The 26,531-nt window shown below is 39.9% G+C and overlaps 3 protein-coding genes across 5 annotated transcripts in view; 2 read left to right on the top strand and 1 right to left on the bottom strand.

The window, feature by feature from the left end:
• The first annotated feature begins 624 nt into the window (after window positions 1–624).
• LOC124383228 (nuclear factor 7, brain-like) lies at window positions 625–5,153 on the top strand. Its single transcript, XM_046845695.1, has 7 exons — window positions 625–687; window positions 846–1,492; window positions 1,625–1,720; window positions 1,798–2,028; window positions 2,157–2,179; window positions 2,253–2,371; window positions 3,552–5,153. The coding sequence occupies exons 2-7, from the start codon at window positions 1,097–1,099 to the stop codon at window positions 4,094–4,096; spliced, it is 1,410 nt and encodes a 469-aa protein (XP_046701651.1). The 5' UTR covers window positions 625–687; window positions 846–1,096; the 3' UTR covers window positions 4,097–5,153.
• Window positions 5,154–17,763: 12,610 nt separating this feature from the next.
• On the top strand, window positions 17,764–25,372 carry LOC124383322 (E3 ubiquitin-protein ligase TRIM35-like). Of its 2 annotated transcripts, none has more exons than XM_046845864.1 (6): window positions 17,764–18,413; window positions 18,554–18,649; window positions 18,727–18,957; window positions 19,086–19,108; window positions 19,195–19,313; window positions 24,559–25,372. In XM_046845864.1, exons 1-6 carry the CDS (start codon window positions 18,015–18,017, stop codon window positions 25,101–25,103), a joined length of 1,413 nt encoding a protein of 470 aa, XP_046701820.1. In that variant the 5' UTR covers window positions 17,764–18,014; the 3' UTR covers window positions 25,104–25,372. The 2 variants fall into 2 exon arrangements, with proteins under 2 accessions (XP_046701820.1, XP_046701821.1); XM_046845865.1 differs by lacking the exon at window positions 24,559–25,372 and adding an exon at window positions 22,973–23,028.
• Window positions 25,373–26,131: 759 nt separating this feature from the next.
• The window catches only part of LOC124383377 (E3 ubiquitin-protein ligase TRIM35-like), a 32,592-nt gene continuing 32,192 nt past the window's right edge, over window positions 26,132–26,531 (bottom strand). The window contains exon 6 of one of the 2 annotated variants that reach the window (XM_046845975.1): window positions 26,132–26,441. In XM_046845975.1, coding sequence (XP_046701931.1) covers window positions 26,353–26,441 — 89 coding nt within the window. In that variant the 3' untranslated portion in view covers window positions 26,132–26,352. The remainder of the gene's footprint in view (window positions 26,442–26,531) is intronic. The other variant, XM_046845976.1, reaches the window with a different exon arrangement.

Genomic DNA, 26,531 nt, shown 5'->3' with positions numbered 1-26,531 from the left:
ATGTTTTACGCTGGATGCCCTTCCTAACGCAACCCTCCCCATTTACCCGGGCTTGGGACCGGCACTAAGAATGCACTGGCTTGTGCCTCCCTAATGGCTGGGTTATAATAATATTACCAATATTAAATATTAAATAATTATAATAGTTTTCACTAATAATGGTTATAAATTATAGATAATTTAATTAAAAATTTATTTTCTTTAAGTGATATTTTGCTTTCAAAATGATAATGTAAATTTGACTGTCAGTGTATGTCTTTTTAATTTCACTGAAGTGTCCCATTATTCTATTGAAGAATTGGAGCATTCTTTGTCTAAACTGTTACAGTAAATAATTATTTTCAGTCAACAAGAGTGAAATTCTTTACTATTAAGTTTTGTTTATAAGAATAAATGTGTACCAAAAGCTGTGTTTACACTTGTCATTAAGATGTAACCTGTATACGAATGTTGTCCACATACACATTGAAAAGACAAGTGTAAACGAGGTCCTGGTCGGAATGTCATTTGATCAGTGTGTCCTGGTCCAGAGGTAGGTGAGGACGCATTGTGATCGGATCTCAGTGTAATGTAAACGCAATACAGCCGTCGAGACCAGCATTCGCAGCCACAGGTCAACGTCATGCAAAACCCCGCCCCCTCACTACCGCTGCACGCGGCTGTGTTGATCTGCTTGTTTGAATCACGGTAATCGCATGTTTATACCAAGTGTAAACGCAGCCTAAGTTAAAAGTGATTAATCTGTAATCAGAACACGAATAGAAGTAATTGTTGTGTGCGGTTTCAGTAATAACTGATGACTTTAACAGGTCATAACATGTCATTCTGTAACTCCTCCTATTAAGGAAGTGCCTCGTCTGAGACGTCTACAGTTCTTCATAAACAGCCTGCAGTGTTCTGCTCTGGTGAGATTAGCTTTATTCTTCATTTATAAAAGAATCTGGGTTTCTTTTTTTCATGAAGTGAAAACAGGACCTACAAATTCATGTGATTAACCTGAATAAAGGCTGAAATCAGGGAGTGATTGCTTCTTTAACAAAGTGAAAGTGAAACACTGAGCGTACAGACTGGAGAGAAGAACAACAGCAACAATAAAATGGCTGCTAAGTTTTCAGAGGACGATTTTTCCTGTCCTGTGTGCTGTGAAATCTTCAAGGATCCTGTTCTCCTGCGCTGCAGTCACAGTGTGTGTAAAGTGTGCTTGCAGCAGTTCTGGAGGGTCAAAGGATCCACAGATTGCCCTGTCTGTAGGAGGAAGCTACCTATGGAGAAACCTCCCATAAACCTGGCCTTAAAGAACCTGTGTGAGACCTTCTTACAGGAGAGCATACAGGGATCTTCAGTGTTTGAAACAGTCTGCAGTTTGCACAGTGAGAAACTCAAACTCTTCTGTCTGGATGATCATCAGCCAGTGTGTTTGGTGTGTCGGGATTCAAAAAAACACACCAATCACAAATTCTGCCCCATTGATGAGGCAGTAACAGACTGCAAGGTAAATAAAAACTTAAGCTCATGTATCACATGTGAACGTTACAGAAAATACTTCAATTGTCAGTTTTGATAATCTAAATTATAAATATTTAAAACACAGAGTCTCCATTCAGTGTGGTGATTTGTTTTTTAGGAAAAGCTCAAAACTGCACTCAAGCCTCTACAGGACAAACTGAAGAATTTGAAAGATTGTAAACTGAACTGGAGTCAAACTGCAGAACATATAAAGGTTAGAATCAATTACAATAGTAACAGTAACCTGGGATTGAGATTATTCTGTTTCATTTGATTTTATTTTCACTGCAGATTCAGGCTCAACACACAGAGCATCAGATTAAGAAGGAGTTTGAGAAGCTTCACAAGTTTTTACGAGATGAAGAGGCAGCCAGGATCAGTGCACTGAGAGAGGAAGAGGAGCAGAAGAGTCAGATGATGAAGGAGAAGATTAAGAAGCTGAACAGAGACATGTCATCTCTTTCAAACACAATCAGAACCATAGAAGAGGAGATGAAAGCTGAAGACATCTCATTTTTACAAGTGAGGATCATTTATTCACTATTTATACTGTGAGAAAGTAAAATTTCTTTCCATCATCAGAAACGTCACATTTCAGTGGTGTGAAAATGTAAATAATATCGACTGCTATTTGCTTTGTTGTGTTACAGAACCACAAGGCCACAGTGAAAAAGTAAGTGTGTTACCTTCTCTGTGTTACCTAAATCCAAACCCGCAGCAGAACTGATGTCTGAATGTTTTTGCAGAACTCTGTGCACACTGCAGCATCCAAAGGAGCTTTCAGGAGCACTGATTCATGTGGCTAAACATCTGGCCAACCTGAAGTTTAGAGTCTGGGAGAAGATGCAGGACATTGTCCATTACAGTAAGATTCTGTTTTTGTCTGAGTGTGTGTTCTTGTGTGAATTGAACATTAACCTGTTATTATTTTGGTTTTTGTTTGTTTGTTTTTGCCTTTTGCTACAAACATCATTATAGCAGCTTGCAGTAAATCTTTAGAGGTATTATGTCGTGGACTGAAGTGCAGCATTACTATAGTGGAGTGAAAGAAGGAGTATGGAATTGGCAACCCTGAACACCTGCACATACTAGACACACAATTTTTTATTTCTTTTTTTTTTTTAGTCCTTCCGCTCCATGAGGCGCATTGGGTGGCAAGGGCCTGATGGCTTACTTGCCGTTTCTGTAGCAGTTTTATTACTGGGTTCTCCTTTTACAGCCAGGCTTCTGACTGTCCATGGCGGAGTACTTTATTTCCTATTCTCACAACTAGGCACCCTTGGGGGTTAAGGGCCTAGCTCAAGGGCCAAAGGGTGGCAGCCTGGTATAGACAGAACTCTAACCCACAATGCCCGGATTTAAAGTTCAATAACCATTACCACACATACAATACACAAAAAACAATGGAAATAACAGGAAGTCACCTGGGTGTTTGTATATTGTGTTAATTTGTTGATTTTATTTTATGATTTGTGCAAATGGTTCCAGACTAGTCATTTATTTTTAACTTCCTAACTGGCAATAAAATACTTCTAGGTTGGGATTGTTAGATTCAAAATATTGTGAACTTTAGGGCACTAATCAATTATTAGTATTGTGAGATTTTGATGACCTTGTGTGATTAAAGGAGTAGAAAATTAATAAATCTCACATTCCCTTTTTTGTTGCTCAGAAAAAAAATATATTTTTTTTCAGTTACAATACATTTCTACATTTTTAAAATGAATTTGAAAAAGCAATGATGGCATTGTCAATCACATTTTGTTGTTTAAATGCAAATTTAAAAATCCAGTTTCAGTCCAGTTCAGTGCAGACCAAAAAAAAATTTTTTTTTTTACATTCTTAATTAAGATGCATTTTGAGTTATATGTTTAAATGTTAGCTAGTTCTATGTTAATTAAATATTTAATCAAATTATCTTAGATTATACATTTAATAATACTAATTATTATAAAAAAAAATTTAATGCAAATGGTTGTTCATATGTGTGTGTGTGTGTGTGTGTGTGTGTGTGTGTGTGTGTGTGTGTGTGTGTGTGTTTTTAGCACCTGTTACTCTGGACCCCAACACTATTAATTCTAAACTCAGGGTATCTGATGATCTGACCAGTGTGAGAGTTGGCGATGAAGAACAGAAACTTCCTGATAATCCAGAGAGATTTGATGAATATTGCTCTATCCTGGGCTCTGAGGCCTTTAACTCAGGAACACACTGCTGGGATGTTGAAGTTGGAAACTCTAAAGACTGGTATGTGGGTGTGATGACAGAATCTGCTCAGAGGAAGGGAACTGTGTTCTCTAGAAGTGGTGTTTGGTATGTGTGGTATTATGGTGACATATATAGAGCATGTGCGGCACCACATGAAGACATTGATCTTTCAATAACACAGAATCTCCAGAGAATTAGACTGAAGCTGGACTGGGAAAGAGGAAAGCTGTCATTTTCTGACCCTCTCACTAACACACACATACACACTTTCAAACACACATTTACAGAAAAATTACTGCCATTCTTCTCTATTTGGTATAAAGATTATGATCTAAAAATTCTCTCAGTTCAGTGCTCCATAAGAGTGAATCATATCAGTTAAAGCTTAGTTTTACTTTAGTTCATTAATGAAATATTAAAAGATTCATATTTTTTACAGAAGCATAAAACAGTCCAGGTTTTTACAGTTATAAACATGTAAATATTTTGTTTAACCCAAAATCAAAATATTAATATAACAATATACATAGTATACATATTATAAAACAATATATTATATACTTAGCTATTCTGTTAAAACAAAGTTATTTAATTAAAAATAATGTGATTATGTTTAAATAACTTAGTGGCATTTTCAGTTCAGATTTTCCACAAATATTAACTAGAGGATAAAATTATAAAAGTCTGTAGAATTTGAAATATAAATAGATGGTTTAAGTTTATGGATGATTCTAACATGAATAAATAACAATATTATTATTATAAAAAACTTGTATTTGTTCTTGTTATCTTTATGTTAGATGCTGTTAATCCTGGGTGAAATGTTTAGATGGTGTGTGTTATGTGTAAAAAAAATGTCCTCCACAAGCAGTTTGTGGTGGTTTTCTGAATGGAAGGATTTTTTTGCATTTAAACCTATATATACTTTTTACAGTTGATGGTAAACAGTATATACACTTTCCAAAAGTGCAAGCTGCCCATTCCGCAGACACTCCCATACAATTAAAAGATGCGGCTTTTCTTTTAACTGAGCGCAGATAACAATCCACATGATCCCTTTTCTCTTTAGTAGAGGACTTTGTGTCCATGGTCTCCAATAAAAAAAATAATAATAATTTTGACCACAAAACAGTTTTTAAGCCTACATTTTAAATGAGCTTATGCCCAGAGAGGATGGTGGCATTTCTGGATCATGTACATGCATGCCTTCTTCTTTGCATGATATGGATTTACCCAGCATTTGTGGTTGACATTATCTGGAAGTGTTAATGAGCTCATGCAGTGATCTTCATTGCAGAATCATGACTGTTTTAAATACAGTGCTGCCTGAGGGCCCGAAGATCACAGGCATCCAATATTAATTTTTGCACTTGTCCCTTGGCCACAGATATTTCTCCACATTCTTTGAAACTTTCAATAAAATTATGTACTGCAAATGATATTTAGAAAGGTATTCAGCTGTTTTGCAATTTTATGTTGAGGAACATTATTCCAAGATTGTTCACAGATTGTTGAAGCTCTGCCACATCTTTACTTCTGAGAGACTCTGAGTTGAAAGATACACCTTTTCCATATCATCTTACTGACCTGTTGTTAATTACCTGTTGTGTTGCCTCATCCCAACATGGGACATGTTGCAGCCATTAAATTCAAAATTGCCTTATCTTTTCCTTAAAATGTTACAATTCCTCAGTTTAAACATTGGTATGTTTTCTATGTTCTATTGTGAATAAAATATAGGTTTATGAAATTTGCAAATCATTGCATTCTGTTTTTATTTACGTTTTACACTGTGTCCTAACTTTTTTGAATTGGGTTGTATATTAATTGTTATACGATGCTTAAATCGCACATTTCATCTTGCAATGAAATGTTCAAGTGAAATGTTCACTTTGTAAATTGTTACATGTATGCATTGTGTAGTTACAAAATAATTATTGTGTAGAACAAAACAATGTGGCCAATGGAAACTCAAATCATAAACCCACTGAGGGCTGAATTCAAAATCATATTGGAAATCATTCTAAAATTGAATTAGTCTTATCCAACTTGCCGTCATTATGCCAGAATTTAGTCAGAAACATACACATCAGAAGCTGTTTGGATGTCATTTTTTAGGGCTACAAATGCTTTCCCTGTTCCTCTACACAAAAACAAGCAGATACCAGACCTGCAGCTGGGTTGTTTTCTTTCCACGGCCCTGTCCTGCTCTCCTAATATAATGGCCTGTTTTCCTGCATCTCCTCCATGCTCTTAATCCAGTGCTGGGATACACACCAACCTCCTTACAACAGCATGCATGGATGTGCTATCCTGATGTAGCTGGGCAATGTGATTGGGTTCCAGATACTGACTTGTACATGTTACAGTGACAAGGAACCTAACAAAAAATAAAATAAAACAGGTGAGAGCATTTATTAGTGGCCACCACCTGCAAATAATTTCCCTTCTAGAGGGTTGTCCTACTTTTGCCTCTCCAGTGCACTTTTTGTCACTTTCATTTGAACCAAAGAAGGTAAAACCATGCTTCTTACCTGGATAGATTGATGTCCCTGAAGTTTAACTGATTTGAAGTTATGCTCTGATGATTAAGTGCTATTTGTAAAATAGTTTGAAAAATTGTTTGGATTCCTTCTTTTTCAAATGCAGAACTAAGTTTAAATAATGCCTATTTCACACCTATTTCTTTTTTCTGTCCATATTCACAAATGTGGAATATGTTGATATTTTCAACAAGTAACTAGTCTATCTTACTACAGAATAAACATAACAAAAGGTTTAAAAAGAATGTATGTATGTATGTATATGTACAATATATAAAACTGTAACATATACAGCATATATTTCCACACCTTATATAGTTATTAAATAATAAATCATTACTGAAATACTGATAGAGCACAGTCAACAAATTTACCCAGATTCTGAAAGCAAATATAAACTACATTGTTTATTCCAGTAGAGGAAACCTTGTTTGTGGGACATGTGTTTCCCACTTTTGCAACCTGGTTTGTTGTCATTTTTTGTAGCTCAGGAGTTGCATCTCCTTCTCTTCTGTCCCCTCGTGTTGGCTTCTTGTGTGGCTTGCTGATCAGGACCAGGCTGAGATTGCTGCAATACCCTTACCAGTGCTGCCAAAGCTGCTGTGCAGGGAAGGTGGTGTCACTTTTGCCAGCAAGGAATCACAAGGGCCTATCCAATCTCCTCCAAATAAAAAACTCTTTTTCTTCTCTTGCTTGCCCTCCAGCTCACTCCATATGACAAAAACATTGTAGGTAAAGTTGGCAACTTCAGCAAAAGAAAATAAAGGACAAATTTCGTTCTTTATTGGAAAATAAGAGACATTATAAGGGACACTCAAAATATTTGTAGTGTACCACCCAGTGTATGTAATTTCAGTGTTTGCAATAAAGTCTGTGTATAAAAAAAAAGTTTTTTGCTTGAATTAAATGCTAAAATTAATCCCTGATATCAACATGTTTTTCTTAACCTTTTCTTAACCCCAAGGGGGGCCCATGGGAAAAGTCATGTGCCCCAACCAGTGTTGTGCTATAAGAAATAGTAACTAGTTACAGTTACTAGTTACGTCATTTAAAAAGTAACTCAATTACTTTGTTGATTATGTACATCAAAAAGTAATGCGTTACTGTTAAAAGTACTATTTACTTTTTTAAAGAACGTTCTTTAATGTTCCCATTAATGCCCTTTTATGTGTTATGGTCTATACAAACACAAAACTGACTTAAACACAAAGTCATTTTTAAACACTATTTTATTTAAGTCAGACCAGCACAAACTGAATATATCACAAGGATTTCTGAAATAAATAACAAAACAAGCTGAATAATATATTCAGAATCAATAACTAATGTGGCTTCTGCATCATAAAAGCTGTTCTGTTGAGCCCTTAAAAATGTTCCTTTCACAGCATAAGCATGAAAACGATCAACAATGTACAACATAACACCTGGTTAGCTTCTAGCTTCCTCGAGGCGTGGAGTTTCTGGAGGAGCTTCGACAGACTGGAGTTGCTGTTTATCGCAGTATACACGACCTTCGAACCAGAAAGACACAGCTTACATTTGACTAAAAAGTTTTTGTCTTTATGCTCAACTAAAGTGAAATAATGAGCATATTTCCACTTTGAGAAACTCGTCTTGCTCTCGCCTCGACTCGCCATTACTGCTGCACAAACCTGAATAAACGGAAACACACCCACAGCGTGTCTTCTTCGTGTTTACAGTGGTTTATCCACCAATCCTACAATGCACTGGATTTGTCCCCTGGCCATTTATTTCCACAAAATTCTGTCAAAAAATAAAACAAACATTAAATTTAATAGCCATATTTTTATTTGATTAAAGACAAAATTGTTTAAATATGAATCTGTTCTTAGACATTGCAAACAAACAAAAAAAGAAGACGGATTTCCACACAAAAAAGTTTGCTTATTCAACTTAAACCGGTATTTACTATGTTGTATGTATGTATGTATTTCTTTCGGCTTCTCCCGTTAGGGGTCGCCACAGCAGATCCTCCGCACGTTTTGATTTGGCACATGTTTTACGCTGGATGCCCTTCCTAACACAACCCTCCCCAATTTATCCGGGCTTGGGACCGGCACTGAAAGTGGCTGGGGATGGTTATATATATATATATATAAAGTGATGTACATTTTAATTTCTCTAGCCACACCCAAGCCTAATTGCACCTGTTCGCAATCAAGAAATCTCTTAAATAGGACCTGCCTGACAAAGTGAAGTAGACCAAAAGATCCTCAAAAGCTAGACATCATGCTGAGATCCAAAGAAATTCTGAAACAAATCAGAAAACAATTGAGATCAGTCTGGAAAATATTATAAAGCCATTTCTAAATCTTTGGGACTCAAGGGAACCCAGTAAGAGGCATTTTTCACAAATGGCAAAAACATGAACAGTGGAGAAAATTCACAGGAGTGGTCGGCCGACCAAAATTACTCCAAGAGCACAGCGACGACTCATCCAAGAGCTCACAATAAACCCCACAGCAACATACAAAGAACTGCAGGCCTCACTTGACTCAGTTAAGGTCAGTGTTCATGATGCCACCATAAGAAAAAAACTGGGCAAAAATGGTCTGTATGGCAGAGTTCCAAGATGAAACCCGCTGCTGAGCAAAAAGAACATAAAGGCTCGTCCCAGGTTTGCCAGAAAACATCTTGATGATCCTTAAGACTTTTCGGAAAATACACTGTGGGCTGAGGAGACAAAAGTTTAACTTTTTGGAAGGTGTGTGTCCTATTACATCTGTCGTAAAAGTAACACACATTTCAGAAAAAGACCATAATTCCAACAGTTATGTATACTCTTCAATGTAGCTGAATTACAACATTTCTGCATAGATGAATGGACCAAAATTCCTCCACATCGCTGTAACAGACTCATTGCAAGTTATCACAAATGCTTGATTAAGTTGTTGTTGCTAAGGGTGGCCCAACCACTTATTACGTTTAGTTTCACACAGGGCCATGTATTTTTGGATTTAGTTTTTCCTCAATAATGAAAACCTTTATTTAAAAACTGCATGTTGTGTTCACTTGTGTTATCTTTTACTAATATTTAATTTAGTTTGATGATCTGAAACATTAAAGTGTGACAAACATGCAAAAAAAAAAGAAATCAGGAAGGGGGGCAAACACTTTTTCACACCACTGTATATATAACCCAATGATTAGGGTTGCACAAGCCAGTGTACTCTTAGTGCTGGTCCCAAGCCTGGATAAATAGGCAGGGTTGCGTTATGAAGGGCATCCAGTGTAAAACGTGCCAAATCAAATATGCGGATCATAACCAATGACCACCACAGGTATTGTTAGGCAACAGAGTATCGGTGGAACTCGAGCTACTGTTGGCCGAAGGAGGGGAAAGAAAGGAGGAAGACATCTACAGAGACAGCAGGAAAAGGATTGGATAGGGTTGGTACTTTAAATGTTGGTACTATGACTGGTAAAGGGAGAGACTATGCTGACATGATGGAGCAGAGAAAGGTAGATATGTTGTGTGTTCAGGAGACCAAGTAAAAAGGGAGAAAGGTCAGGAACATTGGAGGTGGGTTTAAACTGTTCTATCGTGGTGTGGATGGAAAGATAAATGGTGTAGGTGTGATTCTGAAGAAAGAGTTTAGTAAGAGTGTAGTGGAGTTGAAGAGAGTTTCTGATAGGGTGATGAATGTGAAGCTGGAAGTTGAAGGTGTGATAATAAATGTCATCAATGCCTATGATCCACAAGTGGGTTGTGGGATGGAGGAGAAGAAAAAATTCCGGAGTGAGTTAGATGAAGTGGGAGAAAGGGGTTCTCTAGGAACGAAAGATTGTCGTGGAGGTAAGGTGTAGGTATGGCTTTAAGGAGAGGAATGTGTAAGGGCAGATGGTGGTATATTGTGCTAAAAGGATGGAGAAGGCAGGGGTGAACACTTATTTCAAGAAGAAGGAGGATTATAGTGTGACGTATAAGAGCGGAGCAAGGTGCACATGGGTGGACTATGTTCTTTGTAAGAGATGCAACCTGAAGGAGATTGGAGACTGTAAGGGGTTGCAGGGGACAGTGTAGGTAGACAGCATTGGATGGTGGTCTGTGGGATGGTTTTGGAGGTGGAGAAGAAGAGGAGGAGACTAAGATGGTGACTAAGAAGAGACTAAGAAGACTAAGATGGTGAAAACTGAAGGAGGATGACTGTAGTGTGAGATTCAGGGAAGAAGTTAGACAGAGGCTCGGTGGTGGTGAAGAGGTGCGGGAGGATTGGGCAACTACTGCAAAAGTGATTAGGGAGACAGCTAGAAAGGTACTTGGTGTAACATCTGGAAATAGAAAGAAAGACAAATAATTGTGGTGGTGGAATGAGGAAGTGCAGGACAGCATGAGGAGAAAGAGGATGGCAAAACTCTAATGCTCATTAGAGCAATAAAGGATGGAGATGGAAATGTGTTGTGACTAGTGTGAAGAGTGTGTTGAGAAGATTGAGGGAGTATTTTAAGCAGCTGATGAACAAGAAAAATGAGAGAGAGAGAAGGTTGGATGGTGTGGAGATGGTGAAGCAAGAAAAAAGAAAAGTGGAAAAGTGGAAAGTCGGCTGGACCAGATGACATACCAGTAGAAGCATGGAGATGTTTAGGAGAGATGGCAGTGGAGTTTTTAACAAGATTGTTTAACAGTATTTTTAATACTGAATGGAGTATTAAGAATGGAGAAGGATCTTTAAGAATAAGACCTGTGCAGACCTGCAGTAACTACAGGGGAATAAAGTTGATTAGTCACACCATGAAGTTCTGGAGAAGAGTGTTGGAATCCAGGCTGAGAGAAGAGGTGACAATCTGTGAGCAGCAGTATGGTTTAATGCAGAGGAAGAGCACTACATACGCATTATTTGCTTTGAGAATGTTGATGGAGAAATATAGAGAAGGTCAGAAGGAGTTGCATTGTGTGTTTGTGGATTTAGAGAAAGCATACGACAGGGTGCCGAGAGAGAAGTTGTGGTATTGTGTGAGGTTGTCAAGTGTGTCAGAGAAGTAAGAGAGGGTGGTGCAGGACATGTATAAGGACAGTGTGACAGCAGGGAAGTGTGCTGTATGAACGACAGACTGGTTCAAGGTGGAGGTTGGACTGCATCAAGAATCGGCTCTGAGCCCTTTCCTGTTTGCAGTGGTGATGAGCAGGTTAATGGACGAGGTCAAACAGGAATCTCCATGGATTTGCTGTTTGGAGATGATATTGTGATTTGTGGTGAGAGTAGAGAGCAGGTTGAGAAGAGCCTGGAGGGGTGGAGGTTTGTGCTGTAGAGAAGCAGAATGAAAGTCGGTAGGAGTAAGACAGAGTACATGTGTGTAAATGAGAGGGAGGGCAGTGGAGCGGTTGCAGGGATAAGAGTTGGAGAAGGTGGGGGAGTTCAGGTACATGGGGTCAAAAGTGCAAAAGTATTGGAGAGTGTGTTAGAGAAGTGAGTGAAGGGTGTGGCAGGGTGCAGGCAGGGTGGAGAGGGTGGAGAAGAGTGGCATCAGTGATTTGTGATAGAAGGGTATCTGCAAGAGTGAAAGGGAAAGTATATAGAGGTGAGACTTGTGATGTATGGTTTAGAGACAGTGGCATTGAGTAAAAGACAAGAGGTGGAGCTGCAGGTAGCAGAGCTGAAGATGTTGGGAGTGATGGATGGACAGGATTAGAAATTAGTTTATTAGAGGGACAGCGCATGTAGGACGTTTTAGAGACAAGTGAGGGCGGCGAGATTGAGATGGTTTGAACATGTGCAGAGGAGGGACATGGGGTATATCGGTAGGAGAATGCTAAAGATAGAGCCACCAGGATGGAGGAAAAGAGGAAAGCCAAAGCGGCGGTTTATGGATGTGGTGAGGGAAAATATGCAGGTAGTTGGGTTGAAAGAGACAGCGGGGTATGGAGACGGATGATCCGCTGTGGAGACCCCTAATAGGAGAAGCCAAAAGAAGAAGAAGATTTTAAATATATAACAAAAATATAACCATCTGTTTCAGATTTCAAATGGATGGATCCAATATGGCGAAATGGCAGTAGCTCGCAGCGGCCACTCCGGACCCAAAATGGTGCTACTTTCACTTTGTAGCCCGCCTTACGCAACATATGGACATTGGAGCAACCACTGTCCCTGTGTACCACCGCCAAACACTCAAAGAACTCAGAAACAACCCCAATAACACAATAAACATTGATCTGCTGCAGGAGCTATGCGACCTCGGCATGCTTTGAGAACCAGGCCTCCAGACCTCTGTGTTGCCTGCGGCAGATGGACGGAGGAGGGGGAATTGAAAGCGCTGCGCGAGGAAGCGCTGAAAGCGAGCGGGGGCTAGTTCTAGGCTAAAAACTAACCCTAGCCGACCTGCTCTACCATCTCTACTGCTGTCTGCTCCTTGGACAATAAATTGGACTACATCTGCTCCTGTCTGCTCCTTGGACAATAAATTGGACTACATCAGACCCCAACAAGCTACTCGGCATGAGTACAGAGACTGCTGCGTCTTTGTGTTCACTGAGACGTGGCTGAGCGACAGAGTTCCGGACGCCGCCATTCGGCTGGACGGGCTAGCCGCGTTTCGTGCTGACAGAAATGCATCTTTGTGCGGTAAGACTCGCGGCGGCTGTCTGTCTGTGTACATCAACATGGAACGGTGTAAGAACTTTGTCCGTGTTTCCACCTACTCCTCATCACTGTTGGAGTTTATGGTTGTGAGATGTAGACCTTTTTATTTACCCCGGGAATTCACCACCGCTATTGGGCTTGGAGTGTACATACCACCTAGCGCTAAGGAAGCGCTCAGCATACTCTATGGAACCATTAGCAAACTACAAAACACACACCATGATGGATTGTTTATTGTCGCCAGAGATTTTTTACCATGCAAATCTCAGTATGGTGCGGCCTAAATTTAATCAGAATGAGTACTCAGACCACATCTCTGTTATGCTGATCCCAGCATACAGACCATTTAGCAGGCCAAGACCAGCTCGAAAGCAGGTAAGAACCTAGCTAGCAGGATCCATGTCTGCTCTCCAGGACTGCTTTGAATGCACTGACTGGTATATGTTTAGGGAGGCTGCAACCAACGGCGATTTCATCAACTTGGTGGAATACACGTCAACAGTGACCAGCTACATCGGCAAGTGCAATAATGATGTGACCATCTCCAAGACTATCACTACATGCTCCAAACAGAAGCCGTGGATGACCGCCAAGGTGCGTGTGCTTCTAAAAACAAGAGACTCCGCCTTCAGAGGAGGGGACAAGACAGCCTTAAAGACAGCAATGGCTAAACTGTCCCGTGCCATCAGAGAGGCGAAGGGCACACACGTCAAGAGAATTCACGGCCACTTCCAAGACAGCAGAGACACCCGGCACATGTGGCAGGGCATCCAGGCGATCACGAACTACAAGACGACATCACCTGTTTGTGACCGTGATGCCTCCCTCCCAGATGCGCTGAACGACTTCTACATCCGGTTCGAGGTACAGAACAACATGGTGGAGTGAAGTGAGCTGCAGCTGAAGTAAGGAAAACTCTATGCAGGGTTAACCCACGGAAGTCTGCTGGACCAGACAACATTCCTGGGTACTGAAGGAATGTGCACAACAGCTAGTGGATGTCTTCACCGACATCTTCAACTTCTGCTTGAGCAGCGCCATTGTTCCCACGTGCCTCAAGACGATGACCATCTTTCCCGTGTCCCGAAGAAGTCTACTGTCTCCTGCCTCAATGACTATCGTCCCGTCACACTCACACCCATCATGATGAAGAGCTTCGAGAGGCTAGTCATGAGGGACATAAAGACTCAGCGTCCACCCGCACTGGACCCCATGCAGTTTGCATATCATCCAAACCGGTCCACAGATGCCATCTCCATGGCCCTCACCCACCTAGACAACAAGAACTCTTATGTACGGATGCTGTTCATAGACTTCAGCTCAGCATTCAACACGATCATCCCTCAGCACCTGACTAAGAAGCTGAACCTACTGAGCCTGAACACCTACCTCTGTAACTGGATCCTGGAGTTCCTGACTGGGATACCTCATTCATTCTGGATTGGAAACAACATCTCCAGCACCACCACACTGAGCACTGGGGCACCTCAGGGCTGTGTGCTTAGTCCACTGCTGTTTACTCTGCTGACTTATGACTGTCTAGCAATGCACAGCTCAAATCACATCATTAAGTTCGTGGATGACACGACCGTGGTGGGTCTCATAAGCAAGAACGATGAGTCAGCATACAGAGAGGAGGTGCAATGGTAAACAGCCTGGTGTGGAGCGAACAACCTGTCTCTGAACTTTGACAAAACTAAAGAGATGGTTGTTAACACAGAGTGACCATTCTCCACTGAACATCGATGGATCCTCCGTGGAAATTCCTTGGTGTTCACTTGGCAGATAATTTCACCTGGTCACTCAACACCAGCTCCATCACCAAAAAAGCCCAGCAGCATCTCTACTTCCAGTGAAGGCTGAGAAAAGCCCATCTCCCTCACCCCATCCTGACCACGTTCTACAGAGGGACCATTGAGAGTATCTTAAACAGCTGCATCACTGCCTGGTATGGGAACTGCACCGTCTTGGATCGCAAGACCCTACAGAGGATAGTGAGGACAGCTAAGAAGATCATTGGAGTCTCTCTCGCCTCTATTATGCATTTACACCACACGCTGCAACCATACGCTGCACTGTCCTGTGTTGTCTTGCACTGTCTTGTGTTGTCTTTGCACTTTCTTGTGTTGTCATGAACTATCCTGTGTTGTCTTTGCACTGTTTGCACCAGGTTGCAAACATGCAATTTATGTGGCAAGGACACTTACTAGTCCTTAGCTCTGTGTTTTCTGTTTTTGTGATTGTTGTTTAATGTAGCATAAGGGTTCTGGAGGAACATTGTTTTATTTCACTGTGTACTGTGTTAGCTATATATGGTTAAATAAAAGCTTCTTGACATGACTTGACTTGAAATGCAACATTTGAACAGACATTTATGAATTATGTTTTCATCCTGTGGTTTATTTTTTTGTGGAAACCTGAACTTAAAAATGCCAGCTAGTTACTTTTTTTAATGAGGGCTCTGGCATGGAGAAGCTGGTCTTGGATCTATGATGATCTCAAATGTTAAGCTATTTTATGAGTTGCTCAGAAGCTCCTGGTTCCACAAAGTCAACTGACTGTATAAGACTGTAGAAAGGACATTTCTCATAATCGCACACACTCCGTTACTCATGATAGTTTTTACTCTCCTGTGTTTTGCATTGTTTTAAGATTTATAATCACACTCTTGATATCACCCAAATGAGGATGGGTTCCCCTTTTGTGTCTGGCTAGTCTCAAGATTTCTTCCTTGTTCATCTAAGGGAGTTTTTCCATTGCACAGTTGCCCCAGGCTTCTCATCAGGGATGAATACACATCATTCACTTAAAATCTTAAGTTCTGTAAAGTTGCTTTGAGACAATGTCCATTGTGAAAACTGCTATAGAAATAAACTTGAACTTTAACTTGAATTGTAGTTATTATTAAAGTTGTATTTTTATTCTGATTTATTTTAAATTTCATAACTTTTGGTTTCATTGAAGTAGCTAATTATATCTCAAAATCAATTTCATTTAATTTCATCTACAATTAAAATTTTAAGATGTATTCAGGTTTTAGATAAATTGATCTAAGTAAATAATAACACATCTGTAAAAACTGAACTGTTTACTATTTTGTTTACTATTAACTATTTTACTTAAATTGGCTATGATGATATAATAAGCAATACTTTCATTAATAAAATTCAACTTAATACAATATTAATGCATATTTAAGTGCTATTTTAGATGCAATGTGAGATAAATACTGAGCGAAAGTCAGTGAGAGTCCGATAAAACGCATTTAAACATGCCCAGGTGTAACTGCATCATATTCCTGCAAAATTAATTTTCCACAATTAATAACAACCACATTAATAATAAATTCTGCAAGAGGGTTAAGCAACTTATAGTCTGCAAAAGTCTGAGTACTTAATTATTTTTAGCAATAAATAAGTATATATAGAAAAATCATTCACATGGTACAAATAAATAAATAAACTAAAAATAATATAATGGTAAAATGTATATGAACAAGTAGCTTATATGTAGGTGGAATTGTGTGATTTGATATGATTTCTATATTTCGCTGTACTTCTAAACATTTCCACACGATGTCGCTACTTTATAAATCTACACATGGGTCACCAACCGTTTTGAAACTGAAAGCTACTTCTTGGCTACCGATTAATGTGAAGGGCAACCAGTTTGATACACACTTCTAAAATAACAAATTTGCTCAATTTACCTTTAATTATATGTTATTATTAATAATTAATGATATTCATCTATGTAAAGACACATCATGTTAATGATTTCTCACAATAATTATCAACAATGATTTAACAGGTTAGGAAACAGATAAATATCAATATGCAAAACTTTATTTTACATTTTCAAATGATCACTTTACTTAACATATAAAAATTAACTTGTAGACCAGCTAGCTCTAATCCAGTCATTCTCAAATAATGGGGCGCACGCACCTTGTGGCTCGGAGCGATGCCGGGGGGGCGCGTGTGACCCCGGGGAACATGCATTTTTTTTGCCGCAGGGAGTAGGGTTTTTTGCACCGAACAAGCGCACACAGTACAGAGCAGGAGATATGAAGTGCAGATAACAACCTTAAAAACACCATGGAAAAATATTTAACAGTGATGAAAAGAAAGGCAAAGAGAGACAGAGATAATGAGACAAACGGTGTCCCCTGAAAGTTAAGACGAGGAAATATGACGAAGTGTGTGTAGCGCTTGGCTTCACTGTGACTACGGTGGGAGACAAGGAAAGACCGTTGTGTTTTCTGTGTCCAAAAATGTTGGCAGCGGACAGCATGAAGCCAAATAAATTGAGTTTTTTCAGCGACTAAAAAACAATGTTAATAAAGTTTTTCTTTGTTGTAAGTTGATGTATATTTCTTTCTTTTTTCTTTAAGGGTAATAAGGATACAATGTTATACAGAGGTGTACTTATAACTATTTTATAGACAAATAATACTATTTACAGTTGTGGCGGAGAGTTGGGGGGCGCGAAATATTTACTTTATATTTTGGGGTAACAGAAAATAATTGAGAAGCACTGCTCTAATCTAATATGAATTTTTTTTTTTAATATTGTCATTTTCAAATTAACATCAGTGCAAGTGTGTTTTAAAAAAGAATAACAAAAAATTAGATGCAAGCATGTGCGACTCATGTGGTCCTTGCGGGCGACCTTGTTGGTGACCCCTGGTCTAAACTGTGACAGTAATGAAAGAATTCTGTTATTAAATTTTATTTAATTATTCTATTAATAAGTTTGTCTATTAAGATTAATCTTTCCCAAAATTATAGTTAATTCATCTGTAGTCAGAACATGAGTGTTGTGTGCTGTTTCTGAGGTAAATGATGACTGTAACAGGTCATAACATGTCATTCTGTAACTCCGCCTATTATGGCAGTGTCAAGTCTGAGACGACTGCAGTTCTTCATTTACAGCCTGCAGTGTTCTGCTCTGGTGGGTTTTACTTTATTCTCTATTTATGAAGGAATCTGAGTTTTTTTTCAGCAGTGGTAAAGAAAGTGTTTACACACTGGACCTACAAATTCATGTGATTAACCTGACAGAAAGCTGGAATCAGTGAGTGATTATTTCTTAAACAAAGTGAAAGTGAAACACTGAGCGTTCACACTGGATAGAAGAACAACAGCAAAATAAAATGGCTTCAGCGTTTTCAGAGGAGGATTTTTCCTGTCCTGTGTGCTGTGAAATCTTTAAGGAGCCTGTTCTTCTGCGCTGCAGTCACAGTGTGTGTAAAGTGTGTTTGCAGCTGTTCTGGGAGAAAAAAGGATCCAGAGAATGTCCTGTTTGTAGGAGGAAGTCGTCAATAGATACTCCTCCTCGAAATCTGGCTTTAAAGAACCTGTGTGAGACTTTCTTACAGGACAGAAGTCAGAGATCTTCATCAGAATCTGAAACAGTCTGCAGTTTACACAGTGAGAAACTCAAACTCTTCTGTCTGGATGATCAGCAGCCGGTGTGTTTAGTGTGTCGAGATTCAAGAAAACACACCAACCACAAATTCTGCCCCATTGATGAGGCAGTAACAGACTGTAAGGTAAATATGATTTAGCTACGAGGTGATGTGTTACATGGGAACAAATACTGTTGTTTAAAATGGTCTTCATCAATGATTTTAGTTGGATTTAAAATAAAATGTAAAACACAGTCTCCATGCAGTGTGTTGATTTGTTTCAGGAGAAACTCAAAACTGCACTGAAGCCCCTACAGGAAAAACTAAAGATCTTTGAAGACTGTAAACTGATCTGGAGTCAGACTGCAGAACATATAAAGGTTTGAATCAATAACATGGGTTTGAGATTATAATTGTTATATTTATTATATTTTATTTGATTTCCTCTTCACTGCAGATTCAGGCACAAAACACAGAGCATCAGATTAAAAAGAAGTTTGAGAAGCTTCACCAGTTTCTACGAGATGAAGAGGCAGCCAGGATCAGTGCACTGAGAGAGGAAGAGGAGCAGAAGAGTCAGATGATGAAGAAGAAGATTGAGAAGCTGAACAGAGACATGTCATCTCTTTTAGACACAATCAGAGCCACAGAAGAGGAGATGAGAGCTGAAGACGTCTCGTTCTTACAAGTGAGGATCATTTATTTAGTATTTATACTGTGAGAAAGTAAAACTTCTTTCCATCATCAGAAACATCACATTTCAGTGGTGTAAACATGTAAATCACATCCACTTGTATTTGCTTTGTTGTGTTACAGAACTACAAGACCTCATTGGAAAGGTGAGTGATGTGCTTCCTGTCTCTCTCCTTCTTCGTGTTTCTGAATACAAATCCACAGAAACACTGACTCCTGAATGTTTTTGCAGAACTCTGTGCACACTGCAGCATCCAGAGGAGCTTTCAGGAGCACTGATCCATGTGACTAAACATCTGGCCAACCTGAAGTTCAGATTCTGGGAGAAGATGCAGGACACTGTCCAGTACAGTAAGACTTTTCTTTTCTGCCATGGTGTTTGTGTGTGTGTGTCTTTGTTAATAAACCTAATGTGATTTATAGTGATGTGTTCTTTTTGTAATATTTAATTTGATTATAATTCTTTCTTTTATTAATATTATTATATATATATATATATATATATTTTTATTTTTTATTTTATTTTATTACTACTACTACTACTACTACACACGCACGCACGCACGCACGCACGCACACACACACACACACACACACACACACACACACACACACACACACAAACACACAGTGTCATGTAAAAATTTAAGTACATCCTCTTTGAATTCAATGGTTTTATTACCAGAAAATAATAAAAGTACAGTGCTTATCAGGTGTTAAAATTTGTATCAGACAGAACATGAAAACTTCTAGATATTGCTGCTAAAGATGGTTCTATAAGCTACTGAATAATACAAACAATAATTTGCAAAAAAACCCAGCCATTAGGGTTGCACAAGCCAGTGCACTCTTAGTGCCGGTCCCAAGCCCGGATAAATGGGGAGGGTTGCGTTAGGAAGGGCATCCAGCAAAAAACATGTGCCAAATCGAATATGCGGATCACAAATAAGAATTTTATACCGGATCGGTCGAGGCCCAGGTTACCAACGACCGCTACAGGTATCGTTGGCCAACAGGATACCGGTGGAAATTGGGCTAGTGTTGGACAAAGGAGGAGAATGAGAGGAGGAAGACATCTACAGAGATGGCAGGGAAAGGAGAAGTGTAGGAGAGTGGAGGTTCGGTTGGTACTTTAAATGTTGGTACTAGGCCTGGGCGTCGGCGGACTTTAATGCTCTCCTCTGGGCTCCCATAGTTTCGAACGAACTCAATTCAATTCAATTCATTTTTATTTGTATAGCGCTTTTAACAATGAACATTGTCTCAAAGCAGCTTTACACAGATAATGTGGTGATTAAACGTAAATATGTTCTTTGTAATGTATGTTTGTCCCTGATGAGCAACTGTGGCAAGGAAAAACTCCCCGAGATGGCACAAGGAAGAAACCTTGAGAGGAACCAGACCCAAGAGGGAACCCATCCTCATCTGGGTTGCACCAAATGTCCATTTGAAAATGGACTCAGCCCCCGCCCCCCTCCCCCTGCGCGTTTGCCACAGAGATACACAAACAACATGGCAGTGAGCAGAGAAGAACTCGTTCCCAAGTAAAGTTAAGCAGCCGCATCTTGAAAATACACGGTTAAGCAGCCGCACTTTGTTTAGTGTTGCGCGTCCTATCGTACACTTACGGTACGGGTGGTGGAAGCGACAAAAATACATGTAAAGACGCTTTAGAACGGCGTTTCCGTTAAGAAACAGAAAAATCAGATCATTTAAATCACCATATTCAAACACTCATAAACAGTCATTTTACTGTGGAGTTTTTAAGAAAGGTAAAGGCAAAATCACTCCAAGCATCACTGCATTTTTAACCATGTTCCACATTCAAACACTCATAAAACATTTTTCTTTATAGGTTTGCTCAATCTTTCAAATTATTTTTATTTACAGTGTCCCTGTCTATTACTCTGTTAAATTTTATCTCATTTTACTGTGGAGTTTTGGAGAAAAGTAAAGGCAAAATCACTCAAAACCTCAGGTGCATTTTCAATCATATTCCACATTTAAACACTCATAAAACATTTTTCTTTGTAGGTTTGCTCATTTTATTTTATGTTACGTTCTATTTTCACAATTTACAAAGGCAGGGCCGCCATCTTGTATTTTTGGCTTGTTGTTTCTGATTGCACTTTAACCCAAAGTGGGTTATAATCCCAGAAGGGTAAATACACTTTATTTAATAAAGTTAAAGCTTTTTTTCACATTTTTTTTGTCATATGCAGATTGATTTTAAGCAGGGGGAAAAAAATCGATTTAAATCTGGGATTTTTTTTTTAGGCCATATCGCCCAGCCCTAGTTGGTACTATGCCTGTTAAAGGGAGAGAGGTAGCTGATGTGATGGAGAGGAGAAAGGTAGATATGTTGTGTGTTCAGGAGACCAAGTGGAAAGGGAGTATGGCCAGGAACATTGGAGGTGGGTTTAAACTGTTCTTTCAGTGGTGTGGATGGAAAGCGAAATGGTGTAGAGGTGATTCTGAAGGAAGAGTACAGTAAGAGTGTAGTGGAGGTGAAGAGAATTTCTCATAGAGTGATGAACGTGATGCTGGAAGTTGAAGGGATGATGATAAATGTCATCAGTGCTTATGCTCCACAAGTGGGCTGTGAGATGGAGGAGAAGGAAAGATTCTGGAGTGAATAAGATGAAGTGGTAGATGTTGTACCTAGGAATGAATGATTGGTGATTGGACCAGACTTTAATGGGCATGTAGGTGAAGGAAACAGAGTTGATGAGGAGGTGATGGGTGGGTATGGCTTTAAGGAGAGGAATGTGGAAGGGTAGATTTTGGAAAGGCAAAGGATGGAAATGGCAATGGTGAAAACATATTTTAAGAAGAAGGAGGATCATAGGGTGATCTATAAGAGTGGAGGAAGGTGCACACAGGTGGACTATGTTCTATATAGGAGATGCAACCTGAAGGAGATTGGAGACTGTAAGGTGTTGGCAGGGGACAGTGTAGCTAGACAGCATCGGATGGTGATCTGTAGGATGGTTTTGGAGGTGTAGAAGAAGAGGAGGAGAGTGAGGATTGAAAGGAGAATAAGATGGTGGAAAATGAAGGAGGAAGACTGTAGTGTGAGGTACAGGGAAGAGGTCAGACAGGGGCTCAGTGGTGGTGAAGAGGTGCTGGATGATTGGGTAACTACTGCAGGAGTGTGGAGGGAGGCAGCTAGAAAAGTACTTGTTGTGACACCCGGAAATAGAAAGGTAGACAAAGAGACTTGGTGGTGGAATGAGGAAGTGCAGGATAGCATAAGGGTAAAGGGGTTAGCAAAACAGAAGTGGGATCGACAGAGTGATGAGAAAAGTAGGCAGGAGTACAAGGAGATGCGGCGGCAGGTAAAGAGGGATGTGGCAAAAGCCAAGGAAAAGACTGTACTGCCAAATGCTCTGAAAGGCCTTTGGAGGTGGTTAATGGTAGAGAAATTAACATTCAATTTACGGGCAACAGCTTTGGTGGACATTCCTGCAGTCAGCATGCCAATTGCATGCGCCCTCAGAACTTGCGACATCTGTGGCATTGTGCTGTGTCCTGTGTGAAAGGGAGTTAGGCCAGGAACATTGGAGGTGGGTTTAAACTGTTCTATCATGGTGTGGATGGAAAGATAAATAGTGTAGTGTTAATTCTGAAGGAAGAGTTTAGTACGAGTGTAGTGGAGGTTAAGAGAGTTTATGAACGCGAAGCTGGATGTTGAAGGGGTGATAATAACTGTCATCAGTGAATATGCTCCACAAGTGGGTTGTGAGATGGAGGAGCAGAAAAACCTTTGGAGTGAGTTAGAAGTGGTGAAGAGTGTACATAGAAAAGAAAGATTAGTGATTGGGGCAGACTTCAATGGCCATGTTGGTGAAGGGAACAGAGGTGATGAGGAGGTGATGGGTGGGTATGTTTTTTTTTGCTAAAATGATGGAAATAGCAGTGGTAAATACTTATTTTAAGAAGAAGGAGGATCAAATGGTGACGTATAAGAATGGAGGAAGGTGCACACAGGTTGTTTATGTTCTATGCAGGAGATGCAACCTGAAGGAGATTTGAGACTGTAAGGTGTTGGCAGGGGACAGTGTATCTAGACAGCATCGGATGGTGGTCTGTAGGATGGCTTTGGAGGCGAAGAAGAAGAAAAGGAAAGGGTGAGTACTGAAAGAAGAATAAGATGGTGGAAACTAAAGGAGGAAGACTGTAGTGTAAGATTCAGGGAAGAGGTCATACAGGGGGTTGGTGGTGGTGAAGAGATGATTGGGCAACTACTGCAGAAGTGATAAGGTAGACAGCTAGAAAGGTACATAGTGTGACATTTAGAAAGAGAAAGGAGAAAGAAAAAGACAGAGGCAGAGGGACCAAGCTGGGAAAGATGTGCTGCAAGTTAGAGCAATAAAGGATGGAGATGGAAATGTGCTGACTAGTGAGGAAAGTGTGTTGAGAAGGTGGAGGGAGTATTTTGAGCAGCCGATGAATGAGGAAAATCAGAGCGAGAGAAGGTTGGATGAGGTGGAGTTGGTGAAGCTGGAGAGGATGAAGAGTGGAAAGTCGGTTGGACCAGATGACATACTGGTAAAAGCATGGAGATGTTTAGGAGAGATGGCAGTGAAGTTTTTAACCAGATTGTTTAACAAGATTCTGAAAGGTGAGAAGATGCCTGAGGAATGGAGAAGGATTGTGCTGGTACCGATCTTTAAGCATAAGGGAGATGTGCAGAACTGCAGTAACTATAGGGGAATTTGGTTGTTAAGTCACACCATGAATTTATGGGAAAGAGTAGTGGAAGCCAGGCTGAGAGAAGAGGTGACCATCTGTAAGCAACAGTATGGTTTCATGCCGAGGAAGAGCACCACAGATGCCTTATTTGCTTTGAGAATGTTGATGGAGAAGTAAAGAGAAGGACAAAAGGAATTGCATTGTGTATTTGTGGATTTAGAGAAAGCGTACCACAGAGTGCCAAGAGAGGAGTTGTGGTATTGTATGAGGAAGTCAGGTGTGTCAGAGAAGTATGTGAGGGTGGTGCAGGACAAGTATGAGGACAGTTTGACAGCAATGAGGTGTGTAGTAGGAACGACAGACTGGTTTAAGGTGGAGGTTGGACTGCATCTAGGATCGGCCCTGAGCCCTTTCCTGTTTGCAGTGGTGATGGACAGGTTGACGGACGATGTCAGACAGGAGTCTCCCTGGACTATGATGTTTGCAGATGATATTGTGATTTGTGGTGAGAGTAAGGAGCAGATTGAGAAGAGGGTGGAGCCACCAGGAAGGAGGAAAAGAGGAAGGCCAAGGAGGAGGTTTATGGATGTGGTGAGGGAAGACATGCAGGTAGTTAGTGTAGAGGACAGAGTGGTATGGAGACGGATGATCTGTTGTGGCGACCCCTAATGGGAGCAGCCGAAAGAAGAAGAAGAAGAAGAATTTGCAAAAATAAAAGTCCTAATTAACTCATAAACAAGCAGCAAAGGACTTTTAATTTGAAAGGTTTCTTTTGCCATCGCCCCGTTTACGAACGGAACATTACAGCAATTTAAATAATGTTTGTGTGTGTGTGTGTGTGTGTGTGTGTGTGTGTGTGTGTGTGTGTGTGTGTGTGTGTGTGTGTGTGTGTGTGTTTCAGTACCTGTAACTCTGGATCCCAACACTGTTCATCCTGAACTCAGTGTATCTGATGATCTGACCAGTGTGAGACGCATTAATGAGAAACAGAAACTTCCTGATGTTCCAGAGAGATTTGATGAATATTGCTGTATTCTGGGTTCTGAGGGCTTTAACTCAGGAACTCACTGCTGGGATGTTGAAGTTGGCGACTGTACTTTATGGTTATTGGGTGTGATGACAGAATCTGCTGAGAGGAAGAGGAATGTGTTCTCCAGAAGTGGAATCTGGTTTGTTGTTTATTATAATGGTAAATATAAAGCAGGTTCTACACCACAGAGAGTCACTCTGCTCTCAGTAACACAGAAACTCCAGAGGATCAGAGTGAAGTTGGACTGGGAAAGAGGAAATCTGTCATTCTCTGATCCTGTCACTAACACACACATACACACTTTCACACACACATTTACTGATAAATTACTGCCATTACTAAATGTTTATGGTAAAGAATCTCCTCTAAAGATCCTCCCAGTTCAGTTCTCTGTAAAAGTAAATCAGATCATTTAGAGCTGAGTTTTATTCCATATTATTAATGAAATATTGCAGATTAAAATATTCATATTCTTTCTAAAAGGTTGTTTAATAAAGGAACTAAACAGTCCACTGTAAAAAGAAAAATGTGATGTGTATCAGGATTATGGATTTTGACTGCGTTACCCAGCAGCCACTGCACTGCCATGTCTGGATCACATGTCACTAATCACTCACTCCTGTTTCTCTTCACCTCATTTATTTTATTTCATTTTATTGATGTACTTTAAATTATATTAAATAAAGTGTTATGCTGGTAAATGCTGGCTGAAATGTTTTGCTGGTTGTGAGTTTTATGTGTAAAACTGCAGTAAAAAAACTTTCTTTCGGCTTCTCCCGTTAGGGGTCGCCACAGCGGATCATCCGCATGTTTGATTTAGCACATGTTTTTACGCTGGATGCCCTTCCTAACGCAACCCTCCCCATTTATCCGCGCTTGGGACCAGCACTAAGGTTTGTGCAACCCTAATGGCTGGGGTTGGTTCCCTGACTGGGAATCGAACCCAGACCACAATTAGACCACCAGGGGACCCTCACAAGTGTAAAACTGCAGTGTGGAGAATTAAATCTGTAAATGTTCCCTCACCAGCAGTTTCTGGATTTACAAATATCAGATTTGTTTTAGTCCTGCATTAAATTATCATTTTTAATCTGAAAATTAAATATAAACTAAAATTTAAAAAATTATTTCTTCACAAAATTGTTTAATTTGAATGATTGCACAAAACACATAGTCAAATACAAATTCCAGGCGCTGCTCATGTGGCGACTGGCAGAGCTGCGTGTGTGCTTCATTGTTTGTTGTTTGTATGTTAATAAGCCTGTTTAAGGAGATTATTTTTTAAGTATTCCAGTATTTTAAGTTTCCAAAATCCAAAGTGAAGTATTTTAAAGTGAAGATGAAAATGAGATTACAGAATACAGGAAATGTGATTACAGCCCTGGCACATGGCGGAGTGGAGAAGTCGCCAGTGATCAATTGGGAGTTTCTGCTGGGCTTGCTACCCGTGTGCTACCCGTGCTGATAAAGTTTTAGATAGATGTTATGGCCTGATTCCGGGAGCGTACAAATCTCTGCCACTACCACCTCTTGGCTCATCTGATCATAATGTAATCATGTACAGCAATAAGCCGCACAGCTGGTCTGCACAGGTCTTAAGTAGCCTGGAGCTGATGCCGTCTGGGCCTGCAGCCTTCCTCGCCTTGATCTTCCTGAGCTCCATTCTCACTTGGGCTTCTGTGAGGGGTAGTGTGTATTGAAGAGGGGTAGTGTGTATTGAAGCTTTGGCAGGCAGACTTGGTTTGGAATGTCTTCTGGGGACGTCATCTGTATGTTAAATGCATATAAATAAAAATTGCAATGCAGATGCATAAAACATTTTAAATAAAATATTTATTGTTCTA

This window comes from Silurus meridionalis, chromosome 3 (assembly GCF_014805685.1).
Source record: "Silurus meridionalis isolate SWU-2019-XX chromosome 3, ASM1480568v1, whole genome shotgun sequence".
Lineage (NCBI taxonomy): Eukaryota > Metazoa > Chordata > Actinopteri > Siluriformes > Siluridae > Silurus > Silurus meridionalis.
The sequence above is the reverse complement of the archived record's forward strand: the minus strand, read 5'-3'. Positions and strand labels throughout refer to the sequence as shown.

What these genes read in the sequence shown, in the direction of transcription:
- LOC124383228 (XM_046845695.1), top strand. Translation starts at nt 1,097, where the DNA reads ATGGCTGCTAAGTTTTCAGAGGACGATTTTTCCTGTCCTGTGTGCTGT. An exon ending in AGGCAGTAACAGACTGCAAG is followed by an intron (nt 1,493 to 1,624) that starts GTAAATAAAAAC and finishes TTTGTTTTTTAG; the next exon opens with GAAAAGCTCAAAACTGCACT. An exon ending in CACAAGGCCACAGTGAAAAA is followed by an intron (nt 2,180 to 2,252) that starts GTAAGTGTGTTA and finishes ATGTTTTTGCAG; the next exon opens with AACTCTGTGCACACTGCAGC.
- LOC124383322 (XM_046845864.1), top strand. Translation starts at nt 18,015, where the DNA reads ATGGCTTCAGCGTTTTCAGAGGAGGATTTTTCCTGTCCTGTGTGCTGT. An exon ending in AGGCAGTAACAGACTGTAAG is followed by an intron (nt 18,414 to 18,553) that starts GTAAATATGATT and finishes GATTTGTTTCAG; the next exon opens with GAGAAACTCAAAACTGCACT. An exon ending in TACAAGACCTCATTGGAAAG is followed by an intron (nt 19,109 to 19,194) that starts GTGAGTGATGTG and finishes ATGTTTTTGCAG; the next exon opens with AACTCTGTGCACACTGCAGC.